Below are 16481 nucleotides of genomic sequence, written 5' to 3' on the forward strand. Positions count from 1 at the left end.
AAAAAATGTGCAGCTAGGTAAGCAGATATAACAGTTATACAGTCATGTATACGAAGAGCGACTAAAATTAATGCTGTACTAATGAGTTGAGAGAGGAGTTGAGACATCCGAATGAACAATACTGTATATCCGTGTGTGTCTATTATACTGCCCCGGTTGGCCCTTGGAGCTTCTCTAAACTAGTGAATGTGCATGTCCAGTACTTTTTTAAATTTTCCATAACTTGTTGTTCAACATTAGCTAACACTTGGTGAGTTACACAGTATGTTAAATGAACATCATCTCGATCAGGACCGGGCCCAGGACGCTACGCTCTGCCGCCGACAGTGGGCTACATCAATCATGATGTCACCAAGCCCAGCAGCCCCGCTTACTCCTTCAGAACCCGCATGAGCAGTGCCAGTGAGTTCGGATAAAAAGTACCAACACGCACACGTGTATGTGGGGGAGGGGGTGTGTGACGTTTGTACGATGTTTAATGCCACTGTCAATTGAAGTTTACCGTCAGACCAAACATAAAGGAATTGCAGGCCGTGTATTTACAATAGAACGCGGCTTTCTCGTAGCTAAATGCTAACAAGCTACATGAGACGGATCTGCCATTTTATACTTTTTATTTTGATGGAAGCATATCCAACATGTTCTTAAGGTACATGGGGAATTCTTTTTTGGTTGGTTTGTTTTTTTTGAGGGGAGGTGAATTACAAGACACAAACGCCCACATTTACAGGAGGTTTAACATGGGCAAAACGTTGGAAATCTCACGGCGCACCGTGAAGATCAAACCAAGATGGGTCAACACGTTTTTTACACGGAATCAACATTTAATAATAATAATAATACATTTTAGTTGAAAGCGCTTTTCATCACACTCAGACACTTTAATAAAAGCTTGTGGAACCGGCATGGAATCAGCTTCCATGCCAAATCGCACACCCTCGAGAGCGCCAGCTATTTTGGGGATCAATTTCCGCTCCTCCACCAACCACTGAGCCGCGCACTGCTTTAGCTCAGCTTTTCTCGCATGTAAAGGCAGGTAGACATCAAATAAATTAGCAATTAAAATTAGATCGGCTTTCAGACACAATTCATTTTTTTCAAGGGTGGAGTGCAGTGCAAATTCGTCTCAATCAAACATCGCGAAACAACCAAACCAAAGCCAACCAAAGCATTTAGGGAATAAAAACATTAAAAGTACTCACCAAGAGAATGAGATGAATATCCTGGACGAGCCCCCAAATTTATGTTACGCACTAGTCTAGGTGAGGTGCCAAACATAAAAGAAAAGGAAATTACCGTCGGTCCCAAGGGTGTTATTAAAAAAAAACACAACAACAAAAACACGGCCTGAAGTAACATGGCAACAGGTTTCATTGAACAAAAATCAGCCCAATGGGCAAAAAGGTGCAAAAAACGCTATTTGCGTTGTATTTTAAAAAAGTTCAGAAGAAAGGGTCACAAACAAAAGTTTAGTTTTAGACTAGCTTCTTTACCCTAAAACTAATTCAGGAAACGCGAACTTTCGAAGGGAGAGCGCAATCACTGCTGTCTGATACACAACCGCTTCCTGTCACTACACGTACGGTCTTGACGCTTGGCGCCGTTATTTTTTGGCCAATCAGAAAGGGCCGCCCCTGACGCTCTGCAAAGATCCTACTTAAATCAGAAGAGCACTCATTCCCACATACAATTCTAGCGACAACAGCCACGATCACACGAAAACCAACAAAATTACAAGTAATACGGTACATAATACGGCCAGGGGCCGTAACAAACGTCAAATATGAACCACATCATGTCACACTAATTGTCACGTTAACATGATCATTAAGTACATTTCTGGGACATACTGTCACTGTGACCAAAATTTGAGCAGTGTGGATTTTGTACTGTATAAAAACAAGTCCTGTATTATTGTACATTTCCAAAATGTTTAATGTCATTCTAACATTTCTAACTGAAAATACGAAAGATGTCAAATCATTCTTATGTTTAACATAATGGAAACTTTTTAACGTTTAAGACATCAGAAAGCAGGACAGAAGACAACACACGCATCCCAAAAGCACCACGCGTCACTCAATTTATGAACATTTTATGATATTTTTCAAGTTTTATTTTACATCATTGTCAAATATGCATTAAATATACATTTCCGATACCAATTTTAATTTATAGTGATCTCTGTGGACTCCAGCCCAGGACCAAGATACCATGTCGGTGCTAACGTGACCCGCTTTGGCCGAATGAACACACCTTCTTATTCCATGTTGGGCCGCGGAAAGCACATTGGGAACCGAGGTAAACATACGAAAATGTCAGACAATAGTTAGTGCATCAATAAGTAACATCTTTTTCGTCATAGATAACAAATTCCAGACTCCGGGACCAGGAGCCTACAGCCCAGAGAAGGTTCCACCTCTCAACGCTGAGCGCCGACCGCCAGCCTATACGATCGGAGCCCGCACACGCTATCGCTCTGTGGATCCCGTACCAGCACCCAACAGGTCAGGGCAATTTCGTGCTTGATTTTATTATTTGGGAAAAACGAAATCACATTTCTGAACAGAGCCAGCCAACTTTCAAAAAGGATTTTCATTTTTTTTTGGTCAACATGGATAACATTAGAAGACCGACAAAAAAGTCTCGAAAAGCCATACCCGAAAAGACAGGAATTCCACCATTTTAGTTTGTGAAGTGGCCATTTTATGCTAAATTGCATGCAACCACTTTAAAAAAAAAGTGAACCGGAAGCCAGTTTTACTTAACAACATGAAATTTGGTGAATCAGAAGCAGACCCACAAAAAAGTCTCAAGAGGTCATACCTGAAACAAAACAGGAAGTCCACCATTTTGTTTATAAAGAGACTATTTTAGATTCAGTTGCACGCAACAAGATTAAAAAAAAAATCCGCCGACAAAACCAGTTTCAGTTAACAACATGAAATGTGGTCTATGTGCCTGTTATGAACAGACCCACAAAAAAAGTCTCAAGCCTCAAAATCATGGGAAAAAGTCTCAAGAAGCCTCAAAATCACGGGAAGTCTGCCATTTTGGTATTAAGAACAGACTTATACAATATATGAATGAAGTTACAATGAACATGTCCCAGAGATTTCTTTAACAAATGTGAAGAAAATATACAAGACGTGGAAAATGCTAAATTGTGAAGTATTTTTACTTTTGTCATTGCATCAGGTTGGACAGCAGTGAAATTGGGTTTGTTGTCATGAAAAAAAAAGTATGTTTTTCCAAATATTGTCACTTGCTCTACAAATAGTATATTAAAAAAATAAAACATAAAAAAATGAATAATATTTATTATTTTTTGTGTATTTCTGACTTCATTTCTGATTGGATACATTGTTGTTGTTGAACAGTTACACGCTCCCCAAGCTGTTGGGCAATCAGGTTCCCAACAAGCCATCCGGCGTCAGCTACAGCATGTCGGCCCGCCGGAAGGTGGGCGGCCCCTCAGTGGACCTGTCCCAGAGCCCCGGGCCTGGCAGGTACAACACCACCAATCCGGACGTCTACCTCAGACGCCAGCCCTCCTTCTCCATGCAGAGCCGGACCAAAAGGCTCACGTACTCCCCGGCCACCCCCGGCCCGGCTGCCTACCGCCCAGAGCGTTCTAGGGTGCACCTTGGCAGGGCGCCGTCTTTCACCATGGGGATCCGCCACTCAGAGTTTGTCACACCACTTGTGCTGGACGTTGTCCACTGACCTGTCAGTGTCTGAGAACAGCACCGTAAAACAAAGCTAGCTTGGTTGTTTTATGGACTAAATGACAAAGAAATATGCCACGCCGACATTTTCGCGACGTCTTGGTGGATGTCACGTGGGATTCGTCAAAAATACTTGACGTGGAAAAATGACTTCATCATGTACAACAAACACACACTAAGTACAGTGGAAAAGGAGATGTTTGTCGAATTTCAAATTTTTACCAATTCATGAAAAATAAAGAATACAGAAAGACAAATGCAAAAACTCTTGTTAAAAAATATATATTTTATTTGTTTTGCTGTCTCAATCGTTTCATTTTGACAAAGATTTTTTTTTAAACTAAAAAAAACACTTGTTTCAAGAATTTAAAATTTTTTAAAACAATTTCCCCCCCGATCTAATTAAAAAAGGATTTTATTTTGGTTTTTCTTTTTTTTTTGCATGTCTACTTTGTCGCAAGGCAAGTAAGGAGGACAAAGGAAAAGACTTGCAAAACATTGTCCTTGATTGTCCTTGTCTTTCATTTTCTCCGAAGATTTTTTTTTGTTTGAAAAAAAATTACCGTACATTAAAAAATGGTTCCCTTTTTAGTTTTTTTTTAAGGTTGCAGAAAAAATATTTTTTATGTACCGATTTTTTTTGTTATTTTGTTCAGAAAACAAAAAAATACCATCCACCCATCCATTATGTGAAATGCTTCCCCTCACGAGGGTCGTTGGCGTGCTGGAACCTATTCCAGCGCACCTCTGAGCAGTAGGCGGGGGACACCCTCAACTGGTTGCCAGCCAATCACAGGGCACATTGAGACAACCACCCATTCACTCTCACAGTCACACCTCGGAACAATCTCATGCATTCAAATCAACCTGCCATGCATGTTTTTGGAATGTGGGTGGAGACTGGAGCTACTCGTGGGAAACCCACGCAGCTGCCGGGAGAACATGCAAACTCTGCGCAGGAAGGCCGCAGCCGGAATCGAACCCTGTGCACCTCTGCACAGAGTTGATCACCGTGCTGCCCACGAAAAATACTTGTCTAATAAAATTATCTTTCCATATAAATATTTATCTATATCTCTATATTTTCTTTCATAAAACATGATCCAATGGTGGAAAAAAGTTCAAGCTAACGAGGGTCCGCTGTATTCGGACAAGTTTCTGCTGCTCCTTACCGCCCTCTAGCGTCCATCCTGAGTAAAACGTGGATTTATCCGGTGTGGGCGCGCGTCACACCTGTTCTCGGCCGTCTTTGTGAGGCCACGACAGCTTCCATCCAGTCGGGCCTCCGTCGGTGGACGTGCGCAGCGAAGTGAAGGCCTTGCTGATCCAGTTGTTCTTGGCATCCTGGAGGTCGTGGGCCAGGATTCCCCTCTCGTGCTCCAGCTCCTGCAACGACACAACACCGTGTGAATGACGGTAAGCCCCGAAAATTTACAGATCATATAAATGACTGGTGGCAGTGTCAAAGGGGCTGGGAATACTGCATCCGTGGAAAAAAAAAAAAAAAAAAAAGATATATCAAAATTTTCCTTTAGCTGTTGGGTGGCCTTGGACACCCCAAGCCACTGTGTAACTCTGCCTCTGGAATGTACCATCATGAAGTCTATGAAGGGGGTCTGTGGATGGCTCCATTTGACTTGCATGAAATTATAGACAACTTTTTTTTTTAAAAATTGTCGGAAATGCACGTTATTCTCATACATTCAAATTTATTTTCTCGTACCGGTACAGCGTTATTTTCAATATCGGATTTAAAATTTTTTTTCAGATAAAAAGTCTACCTGGATCTTGCAGTTGGCCTCCACCACCTGTAATTTCGTCTGAGCCAGCTCCTTCTCCAACTGCCTGATCTGAGCCTTGAGGGAGGCCCTCTCCTGGTTCTCCCGCCTCAATTCCGCCTCGGTGGGACCCGAGTGTTGCCGTTCCCATCCCGGCGCCACCGCTGCACCGCGGCCATGCGGGGGCGAAGTCGGCGCGTCGGACCGGAGATCCGACGCTTCGCCTTCTTGGTATTCCGCCATGTGATGAGAACAACGTGGACAGGCCTTCACTGCACTCTGCAATCGACAAAAAAAAGGTTAAAATGAAAATTTGGGAAGAAAAGACGAAAAAAAAGTTTTTGGCAACGTCACAATGAAAAAATGTTTTAAGTCAGTAATAATATTATAAATAAATTAAATCTCACTGTGTGGATTCTTTTATTGCATTATAAAAATTCTTGTCACATGTTTTTTTTTTAACATATTTTTTATTCGAAAATTTCTTTTTATTTCTCGTGTGCAGAAATATCACCTTGAGCAAGCGCAATTCTTGCGCGTGCGCGTCCTGTTGCCTCTCCAGACGAATCGTCAGCTGAGAGCAGATCTAAACCGATGGGAGAGCATCAACGTCATGTGACTTATGACATCATCAACGCGCGCCTTCTGGCAAACGTACCTGCTTGTAGTCCGCGATGATGCCTGACGACCGCTTCACTTCTTGCTCGGCCCGCTCCAGCTCCCGTCGCAACACTTCCTTTAACTTTTAATAAGGTGGGGGGGGGGGGGGGGATTGGGGGGGGTTACATAGTCAAGGTTTGTATCTCCATAATTATTCTTATTATTAATTGGCTGTGAATTAAGTTTGGCGTGAACACTCCCACAGTGGCGCAGACCGCCCACCCAAATGTAAAAAAAAAAAATCTAACACCGGGACAATTTGCAATCCGTTGCATATTTTTGAATGAGCCGTCGCATGCAAGAAAATTAACATGACGACATCATTGTGAGAACCTCGGTGGCTAAAGTTTGGATGTCCTCCCTGACATCAAGAGTGTGCCGCACCCACCATGGATGCCTCTTCATCTTTCCCTTGCTTCTCCTCCTCAGTGGCCTGCAGTTGACGTCGGGTCAGCAAAAGGTCACTGGTGAGCTTCTCAACGCTGTCCTCCGCCTGGCAACATCACGACGACGTCAGATGAACAACATTAGAACATGTTTCATAAAATGTTTATGCACTTTGATGCGTCGACTTGGATGAACCAGACTGTGACGGGGAAAAAAGGTGATGGACCACTGCTGTGTCCACACTGTAGTATTTGTAACTTTGAATGTGTGTGGCTTTAAAAGGCGGACCTTTTCTAAATTTTTCAGGAATAAACATTCAAACATTTGTCAATAAATGTAATTTAATGACAAAAACGTTATGGGACGAGTTATTTTCTGTTGTACTTTCACATACCACCAGAGAGACACCTGCGCACCACCAGTTGTTTCGTAACACACTTTGAGAATCACTTTATTACTGTACTTTATCTTAATTTTTTTTTTAAATCACGAAATTATGACAAAATTGGACATTATCTGCAACAAAAACAAAAAAAAACGGAACAAGGCGCCTTTGCCTACCTTGTCCAGGGCGCTCCTGAGGGCTACTTTGCTAGTGATGAGCCTGTGGGCCAGGTTGTCGTTCTCCTGTTCCAGACGGAGGCTGGTCTGCTGAAGACGGCGGTTCTCCATCTGCGGCCGATCCAAACGCAACAAGCAGTTGTCGTCAACAGCACGCGCCAGCACCGAAAAATACAAAAAAAGGCACACATGCTTTCTAGATGCACAGATATTTTGGGCGTTTATCTTAAATATGTCCGTTTCCGAGGGGAGTTTGGTGCTTTTCCCACCTGGCATTTGTTGAGGGGGTCTTCCTCGTCCATCAGTTGAAGGCGACTTTCTCTCAGTTTGGCTTTCTTTGTCGGGACCGCCTGACGGAGAAACAGTCGACAATTTGTAAGGCGAGCACCCCCTTTCACACATCAAAAGGGGGGGGGGGGGGTTGTAATTGTGGAGTTGCCGCACCTTTCCTTTCCTTATCATACTAAAAATAAAGGTTGAGATGGCGTACCCCCCTTTTCATCCACACAACACATACAAAATGTAATTGTTACGTAGGTGCACCCCTTCTACCTCACACACTCTAAAAAGGGGGAACGTTATGTAATTGCCGACCTTAGCGCACCCCCTCTCCCACACAAACCCAAAAAGGCGAGCAACAGTATCCTTGTTAAAGCGGCGCACCACTGCTCAATTATCACATCCTAAAAAGTTGAATAAAAACAATGTTTTGGCGCACCCCTTCTCTTTTTCACAATAATGTGGGAAAAAAACCAATTTCATTGTTGACAACCAAAAAGGGGAGAAAGCGGTGTTATTGTTGAATTGGCACACCCCTTCTACCTCACACACTCTAAAAAGGGGGAAAGTTATGTAATTGCCGACCTTAGCGCACCCCCTCTCCCACACAAACCCAAAAAGGCGAGCAACAGTATCCTTGTTAAAGCGGCGCACCGCTGCTCAATTATCACATCCTAAAAAGTTGAATAAAAACAATGTTTTGGCGCACCCCTTCTCTCTTTTTCACAATAATGTGGGAAAAAAAACAATTTCATTTTTGACAACCAAAAAGGGGAGAAAGCGGTGTTATTGTTGAATTGGCACACCCCTTCTACCTCACACACTCTAAAAAGGGGGAAAGTTATGTAATTGTTGACCTTAGCGCACCCCCTCTCCCACACAAACCCAAAAAGGCGAGCAACAGTATCCTTGTTAAAGCGGCGCACCGCAGCTCAATTATCACATCCTAAAAAGTTGAATAAAAACAATGTTGTTTTGGCGCACCCCTTCACTCTTTTTCACAATTAAGGGAAAAAAAAACAATTTCATTGTTGACAACCAAAAAGGGGAGAAAGCGGTGTTATTGTTGAATTGGCACACCCCTTCTACCTCACACACTCTAAAAAGGGGGAAAGTTATGTAATTGCCGACCTCAGCGCACCCCCTCTGCCACACAAACCCAAAAAGGCGAGCAACAGTATCCTTGTTAAAGCGGCGCACCGCTGCTCAATTATCACATCCTAAAAAGTTTAATAAAAACAATGTTTTGGCGCACCCCTTCTCTCTTTTTCACAATAATGTGGGAAAAAAAACAATTTCATTGTTGACAACCAAAAACGGGAGAAAGCGGTGTTATTGTTGAATTGGCACACCTCTCGGTTGTCTTATTCTGAAAAACTCGGTATCCTTACCGCAAAGTGGGGTCCCGTTTCGGCCACCAAGCAAGCCAGGATCTCCTCCTCGGTCATTTGCTCCACCAGCTGAGCGTCGCAGGACAACGTTACAGACACCTCTTGCATCATTTTGACCCAAAATGCCGCCCTCTGGAAAGCGAAGGAACCGGGTTCAAATCCCTCGGGGTCGGACAACCCCGAAGCGGCGGCGGTGGTGAAAGAAAAGCAGGTGGATCGCACTTGACGCTCAAATGAATGAAGCGGGCGGCAAAGTGGGAACAGGTTCCACCGGGTTGGGTCCGGAGGCCAAATGGAGGAAGGAGTCGCGCGGCCGCCAGCACTCCTTCTTCTTCTTCTTCTTCCAGTCCCTCGTTTCCTTCTGGCACAGAATCCGACAGAACCTGCAAGACGTCTCCGCCAGGAAAGCAGTCACGCAATAATAACAACATGATGAAGATGAGGAGGAGGAGGAGGAGGATCCTTCCTCGGGCTATCCAAAGTAGCATTATTATGCTAATGGCGTCCCGACGCGCCAAACTGGTTGAGCGAGGTCAAGCGAAAGGGAAATACCAAAACATTAATTGGGGAAACACGCCCTTGTTTTGATTTAGACCGAATGTTTCGTTAGATCGCTTCCTTGGTACTTCAAGTTGAAATAGAGAACTTAATTTTTTTTCAGTTTTGAGTCCGGCACTAATTCCGATATTCGACTGATCACTTTAAAAATGTATAATGCGAAAAAAAAAAATTCGAGCCCTAATTTGAAACCATAAAGGAATTCTTAATTTTGCACCTGAACCCTGGCATCAAACACCACGGCGACGTCAAGTGCACAACTCCCTCCTTTCGAGCATCTGGGGTGCGCGGGTGCGCCAGGCGGTCTCTTTCCCACTTTCGCACCCGGGCAATTCTTTGAGGTTACGTGAATCGTCATCCTACACCCAAGCGCCGTATCCAGAAACGTTTACTGGAGGGGCTTGACGGGTTGAAGACGTCACCTAGCGCGCCGCCGTCTTGTTTGTCGTTCAGAGAATCATCCGTTGCGACGCCGGCAATTTCATAGTGACCGGCAACCATCAGCTACTCTGTGACTTTCGATAAAAATGACTGAGATTGTGTTGAATCAACGAGAATGAAGCTCCAGAATTCCATTCTTGATTGATGTTGGATCTTTTGAACTCCCGTTCTCTTCGACTTGTATTCCAGCCCAATAAAGATTTTTTACAAAATTTACAAAATTTACAAAAGTCTGGTTTTCAAGTCACAGTCCGACTTTATTTGACCGAAACGCACGCACAGACAACAGTCACACGTGTAAAATACAGATGTGTCGCTATAGATGCGGGTATTTACTGTGCTTGTGGCGTGACACGATACATTCTTTACATATTTAACAGGACATATTTAAAAATCAAATCGGACGTCATTGTGGATGTAAAAAGGAAGCAGTCGTAGCACGGAAGACGTCACTTGCACGCAAAGACAAATACTCACAGCAGATTGCCTTTTCAGTTTTTTTTTTTTTTTTGTAGGACACAATAATCAATAGTCAGCGTAATTTTAGGTATAAAATCTTTCCGTGTAGGAAAACAGTTAGCCCTCGATTTTATACGTGTGTATGTTGTGTCTCAGTGAACACGAGCGGGGTGTGGTGGGTAAACTCCACTGAGGTCCGGAAGGGGTCTCAAAATAGTTCACTTCACGAAATAACTGATGTAATATCAGTTCAGATATTTACGTCACATGGCATTTAATTTTTTTTTTGAATGTATGCGATAAAGAAGAGCTGAAAATGGTAATGTTTAAAAAAAAAAATCTTAATTTCAGTTAAAGTTCATTTTAAAGTGTGTGTATCAGTGTGTCTTAATTTTTGCTCGTTATATAAAAGCCCGAACAAAGGCCGTTTAGTTGCACAATGTTCGTTTAAGTTAATTAACCCCCCTCCCAAAAAAAAAAATGTGAAGAGGGTACAAAAAAATGTTTATTTTTGTTACTTTCTCAGGGGAAATAAATGTATGTAAATAGAATAGGAATGGGTGTGGGGGGGGGGGGGCAACTGCAATTTGAACAGGATGCTAAAAACATTTTGGTGCGATGTTGATCTTACCAGTCCAGGATGCGTCCCCTCCCCCTTCCTAAGAGTCCCAAACCAGATCCCTGTATGTTCATGTGGGCTGGTACCGAGCAGGTCAAAGGTCACACCTGGGTGCTGTAGGGCCTTGGTGGGGACGCCGGGCACATGTAGACCAACGGTAGCGGGGTCTCGTAGTACGTATGGAAGCCCAAACGCTCGCCCCCGTTGAGCACTTGCGGGGCGGCGCGGCGGGTGTGCGGCGAGCAGGCGCGGCACGGGGGGGCGGCGGCGTCCAGCTGGCCCAAAGAGACGGGCGCGATGGCGGCCCCGTCATTGGCCAGCGCGTCGCACGTGTCGCACGGGAAGTGGGAGAGCGGGGCGGACGGCGGCGCCGCCGGGGCCGGGTCGGCATCGGTTTCCGCCTCGTTCTTCTTACAGCAGTAATACTGCAGAGGACACAGGACGGTTGGCCAAATTGAATCGACGCTTTTTGTCCCCAAAATTATTTTGGGTGGCTTTTTTCTTTTTTTTTTGTACAGCGGATTTTTAATTTTGGGGGGCTTGGGCAAACCTAACGATTTTTGTCTTTTTTTATATACTGACAAAATTAGGATTCTTTGTGCCATAACACGCGTCTTTTTTCACACAACCTTATTTTCGAACATTCCACATTATTCATTCATTCATTCATTCATCTTCCGAGCCGCTCGATCCTCACTAGGGTCGCGGGGGGTGCTGGAGCCTATCCCAGCTGTCTCCGGGCAGTAGGCGGGGGACACCCTGAATCGGTTGCCAGCCAATCGCAGGGCACACAGAGACGAACAACCATCCACGCTCACAATCACACCTAGGGACAATTTAGAGGGTCCAATCAGCCTGCTACGCATGTTTTTGGAATGTGGGAGGAAACCGGAGCACCCGGAGAAAACCCACGCAGGCCCGGGGAGAACATGCAAACTCCACACAGGGAGGCCGGAGCTGCAATCGAACCCGGTACCTCTGCACTGTGAAGCCCACGTGCTAACCACTGGACTACCGGGCCGCCACACATTTCACATTAAATAAAAAAAAATAAAATCCAGCTTTATATTCAGAAAATTGTGGCTATCGTCCCAAAATCGGACATCTTTCCGACAACATTTTTGTATTTACCTGTAGTCGGCAGTAACAGAGGACGGCGATGATGCACAGTAGTATCACTCCGGCAAGAATTCCTCCCGCTATCACAATCGTTCCTGCTGACATTCGACCAGATCTCCATCAAATCCTGCGCACCACAGAACAATTTTTTTTTTTTACAACTTATAAAAATACGTCTGGAAGATGGCAGGTGGATTTACATTCGTGACGGCTAACAAAGCCACTTTAAACAATATACCGTCCCCTCCAAAAGTATTGGAACGATGGCAAGATCACTTCTGTTATTCTTTTATCAAGAAGACGTTTCGGTTTCTTTTGAAAGCGTTTTATTTCATTTACCCCCCCAGCCCTAACCCCCCCAATTTTAGTTTGAGTTATTTCGTTAGCTTAACCTAGGTCTGCATCCGTGTGCAGGTATCTCCTCCATGACATCAGTCTAATCAATTATAAAGAGGCTAGTCTGCGCTAAAAGCGATAGTGTGGATAGCGCGCCTCCTCCTCCTCATCTTCTTCTTCTTCTTCTTCTTTTTGTGCGGCAAGATAAGAGCTCAAACGATGCAGTAATTATGAAGCCGCTGTGATGTATTCCACCAACACTAAAGGACTGGAGAAATGAGCTGTTCTGGATAACATGCAACAGAATCAGGGCATGACAAACAACAGAGTCTATAGTGCATGGAGGAAAAAAAAAAATCTGCCCCCCAACCCCAGTCCCCTTAAAAGCCTTTTTTTTTTGCAATCTAAAAAAAAAAAAAAAAAAAAAAAAAGACCAAGATTAATCATTAAAAAAACCCTTTCCAAGTTTAAAGTTTAATATTTGTGTTCATATTGTTTTTAATTGAAAGATGTTTGTTGTTGTTGTTTTTTTTTCTTTCTCCTTTCTTCTTTCTACATACATTCTTGCTGCTGGAGGCTGTAAATTTCCCCAGTGTGGGACAAATAAAGGATATCTTATCTTATCTTATCTTAAATATGACCTAATTGCCAGCACAATTCAAGTTTTTCTTAAATCTCTTTGACAGCAACAATAAACAGCTAAGATCATTCGGTGATGTCACCAAGTTCATCATTAACTGAACAAATTCAAACTCACACTCGATGTCATTTTTATAATAATAATAATACATTTTATTTTAATTATTATTATTATATATTATTATATTATAATACATTATAAGCACCTTTCAAGAAATGCCTCTGGTTAACCTCAAATAAACTTCAGCAGTTCAAATAGGGGGTTTTTTTTGGGTGACATTTTTTAAACAGAAGCCTGGAGATGTTAGGCTCATCCTCTGTGCACTCTGGCGTAACTTCGTGGTCTCAGTGTTTATTTTTACTTTCGCTCGTCAGAAGATTTCACTTTTGGTCGCTTGAGTTGCACAAGTTTTAGGTCACAATAACAGTCGGAAATGTTTGGAAACAATCAATCTTGTCTTCCCCCCCCCCTTTTTTTTTAACTTCACCAAAACCTGATATTTGAACAGGGGTGTGGAGAATTTGATATCCGGTCTACATGACCAATTTTAACAAATTAGCGAGGTGATTATGCTTATTTTGCTTCTGGTGATGAACGTCTCTGGCGTGGTGAGTGTCGATGATGTCACCCTGTTGGAATTGTGGAGGTGAAGAGATTTCACGCTCCTCGTCGACGACACTATTTTTAGCTTGCCACTCCGTAGAGGTGTCATCGTTTTTTTCATTAGCTCTCTCGGTGAGAAACACACACACACACACACACACAAACGCGCCCGCGCACACAGTATAATAATTGACATTAGAATAGCTGTTTGAGGAGGAGGATGTGAGGCAGGCGTGCTTTTGTTTTGCATGGGTATACAGCGGTGATGCAGTAGCTTGTCACTGTCGTCTGGTTGCCAAGCAACCGGCTGAGCAGCAGAAAAACGCACTTGAAAGAGCTCAGTGAAAGGTGCCCCACACAGGCTGAAAAGTCACTTTTGTGAAAGAGAAATACGTCACATACATGCAACTAAGTACGGTTAGTTACTGTAACTGCTCGCGAACAAACTAATCACCTAATTGTTACCAACTAAAAGGAGTGAGGCAACAAATACCGGTAGTAACAAATACGTTTAGCTCGACAGCTATCAAATTAGACGTGTGGTTTTAACTAAGTAAAGCTAGGTAGCGAACAAACTGAACCAGACATCAAGTTTTAATGAACGAACTTATTAACTCTATTGTAAAATAAAACAACCCATTTGATTTCAACTAATGTTACTTCGTTGAATAACATCTGTTTTCAATACTAGGTAACTAACAAACTAGCCATCTTGTTAGCTAAGAAATGCAATTTGCTAACAAACGAGGAATTTGGTGTGAACTAAGTACGGCTAGGGTAGCTAATAAAGTAGCCATCTAGTTTGAACTAACTAAAGCTGGTGAACTAAGGAACTATATACTTCAACTAACCAACTAACAACTTAGTTGTTCCTAAGAAAAGCTTGTGAGCTATCAAACTAGCCATCTAGTTTTAGCTAACTGAATGTTAGGGTAACAAATTAGCAATTTGGTTTGAACAAAGTAACGCTAGCTAGCTAACTAGCCATTTATTTGTAACTAATAAGTACCGTTAGCGAATAAATACTGGTAGGCAATATTTTAAACATCCATCCATCTGAACCACCTATCCTCACTTAAGCTAGTATATTATTTTTAAAGAAGTATTTGGTAGATTTGAAGCTTCCATTTGAAAAATGAACAATACTTCACATCTCTCTACTTCTGAATAAAAGACGATAAATTGAGAATATATGACATTTATACGTTATATATTCTTCTACGGAGGGCGAGAGGATCTCTCTATTCTGAAATCATGACAGGACACCAGCAAGCAGGAAATCAGGGCTGCCTGCTTTGCAATTTTAAAGCCCCACAGACCTCAATTATTCACGTGGCGTTCCCGCCGACAATATTTTTCCATCAGGGGGCCAATTTAGACAGAACAAGAAGAAGATGACAACGAAAAAGGTGAAATTGTGGCTGCTAGAAAAGTGTGGATGATTCTGAAAGCAGTGGAAAATTAAGGCCATGTGCTCGATGAGTGGTTTGTGCTTCTCCCTCACGGCTGAGGCTGTGGGTTTGAATCTCCGCTTTCTTGTAGCAAGTTTGTTCTATATGCTATCCGTCCATCTTTTTCCACTTACCCGGTGTTGGGTCGTGGGGGTTTACACCAGCAACCCTGAGGAGTGTGATCACTCTGTAGTTTGAAATACACCCCGAGGTGCCCCTTCTTGAAAACAGCTAACATTTGCAAAAACAATTACATGACTCTTGATAAGATAACCACTTGCTGGGACAGATTAAAGAAGAGAATGCAATGAATGTCTTCCTCTTTACTCGGCAACTATATAACTATTAAATTTGCCCCATAATCAAAAATTTTAACCCATTCTCTGGAGTCTACTCAACTAAATTATTTATCTTACGCTTTTACGTTGTTTTTTTTTTAATGAAGAATGGTATGTACCACATCATGAATAAAATAAATATCATCCACTTAGATGTTACTTTTCAGTAAAAAATGAAAGACGGCTGCTAAGCACAGGTGCAAATCTGATGACGGACAAATGATAAAACGAGCGCATTAAAATGAAGTTAAGTGCACGTTACGTCACTGATCGGTCTCGTTCCGCAGCTCAACTGGATGCGCAAACTCTTGTTCTTACCTTTTTTCACGCAAAATCTCTGCAACCTGTTTCTTCTGGCACGATCGCTCCACACGAACCAGATGCATCACGTCATTGCCCGCCCGCACGACATCATCGACTTCTCCTCTGCTTCAGTGCCAAGAGACGGTGAGAACCTCTGGAAAACCTCGGGGAGTCTGGCGGGAGACGAGGAGGCGTCGGCAGGCCGGCTGAGAGTGGCTCCTCCTCGGCATGGTTTCGTCTTCGCGGCCCGCTCCCTGGCGGTGGTAGTGATCGGACTGGTGGACGCGCTGGTCACTTATCCCTGGTGGTCCCGGCGGGGCGGAGTTAGGAGGAACCTGATGGAACAAAAAGTGTGACGTTGAGCAGGTTGAAGGTTCCTTTAAACACTGGCAGACCAGATTGGTGGTTAGTTTCAATCATTCAAACGGTTGATAATACAAAACATACACACGCAAAAATATGACCAATGTTTTATCAAAACAACGATGCCACTTTAATCCTCGTAAGGCAGCAATTAGTTAGTTGGAATCAAGTTAATAGGCGTCGGGTTGAATTGGGGGGGGGGGGGTGTAGCACGTGATGAGAGATCGACTGGTTATACAAAGTAAATCGATCTATCCATAAACATATACATTTACACACACGTTTATACATTTCGCGCTCACTTTTTTATTTTGATAATACTGACATTCTCCATTAACCAAAAACCTTTTTCACCTGATTTCGCAAACAAAAGACCTTCAAGGATGTACACATGGTACAGACAAAACTGTTGCTCTCATTCTGATAAACAAAAGAGACCCACAATGAATCCCTTGAAATGCAATGAT

General features: G+C 43.1%; 2 protein-coding genes across 2 annotated transcripts; both read right to left on the reverse strand.

Annotated features, from left to right (window-relative positions):
- Positions 1-2079: 2079 nt before the first annotated feature.
- On the reverse strand, positions 2080-9300 carry LOC127614117 (rab GTPase-activating protein 1-like). The gene is made up of 9 exons (XM_052085266.1): positions 8785-9300; positions 7384-7464; positions 7115-7225; positions 6555-6659; positions 6165-6248; positions 6021-6092; positions 5510-5785; positions 4962-5114; positions 2080-3737 (listed from the first exon to the last, which is right to left on the reverse strand). Exons 1-9 carry the CDS (start codon positions 8893-8895, stop codon positions 3618-3620), a joined length of 1113 nt encoding a protein of 370 aa, XP_051941226.1. The 5' UTR covers positions 8896-9300; the 3' UTR covers positions 2080-3617.
- A 716-nt stretch (positions 9301-10016) lies between these two features.
- On the reverse strand, positions 10017-16104 carry LOC127614365 (protein FAM163A-like). The gene is made up of 3 exons (XM_052085617.1): positions 15667-16104; positions 11993-12107; positions 10017-11286 (listed from the first exon to the last, which is right to left on the reverse strand). Exons 2-3 carry the CDS (start codon positions 12083-12085, stop codon positions 10963-10965), a joined length of 417 nt encoding a protein of 138 aa, XP_051941577.1. The 5' UTR covers positions 12086-12107; positions 15667-16104; the 3' UTR covers positions 10017-10962.
- Between the last annotated feature and the right edge of the window lie 377 nt (positions 16105-16481).

The sequence above is a fragment of the Hippocampus zosterae genome, chromosome 14 (genome assembly GCF_025434085.1).
Source record: "Hippocampus zosterae strain Florida chromosome 14, ASM2543408v3, whole genome shotgun sequence".
Classification (NCBI taxonomy): Eukaryota; Metazoa; Chordata; class Actinopteri; order Syngnathiformes; family Syngnathidae; genus Hippocampus; species Hippocampus zosterae.

What these genes read in the sequence shown, in the direction of transcription:
- LOC127614365 (XM_052085617.1), bottom strand. Translation starts at nt 12,085, where the DNA reads ATGTCAGCAGGAACGATTGTGATAGCGGGAGGAATTCTTGCCGGAGTG. An exon ending in TCTGTTACTGCCGACTACAG is followed by an intron (nt 11,287 to 11,992) that starts GTAAATACAAAA and finishes TGTCCTCTGCAG; the next exon opens with TATTACTGCTGTAAGAAGAA.
- LOC127614117 (XM_052085266.1), bottom strand. Translation starts at nt 8,895, where the DNA reads ATGATGCAAGAGGTGTCTGTAACGTTGTCCTGCGACGCTCAGCTGGTG. An exon ending in AAACGGGACCCCACTTTGCG is followed by an intron (nt 7,465 to 8,784) that starts GTAAGGATACCG and finishes TTTCTCCGTCAG; the next exon opens with GCGGTCCCGACAAAGAAAGC. An exon ending in TCAGGAGCGCCCTGGACAAG is followed by an intron (nt 6,660 to 7,114) that starts GTAGGCAAAGGC and finishes TGATGTTGCCAG; the next exon opens with GCGGAGGACAGCGTTGAGAA.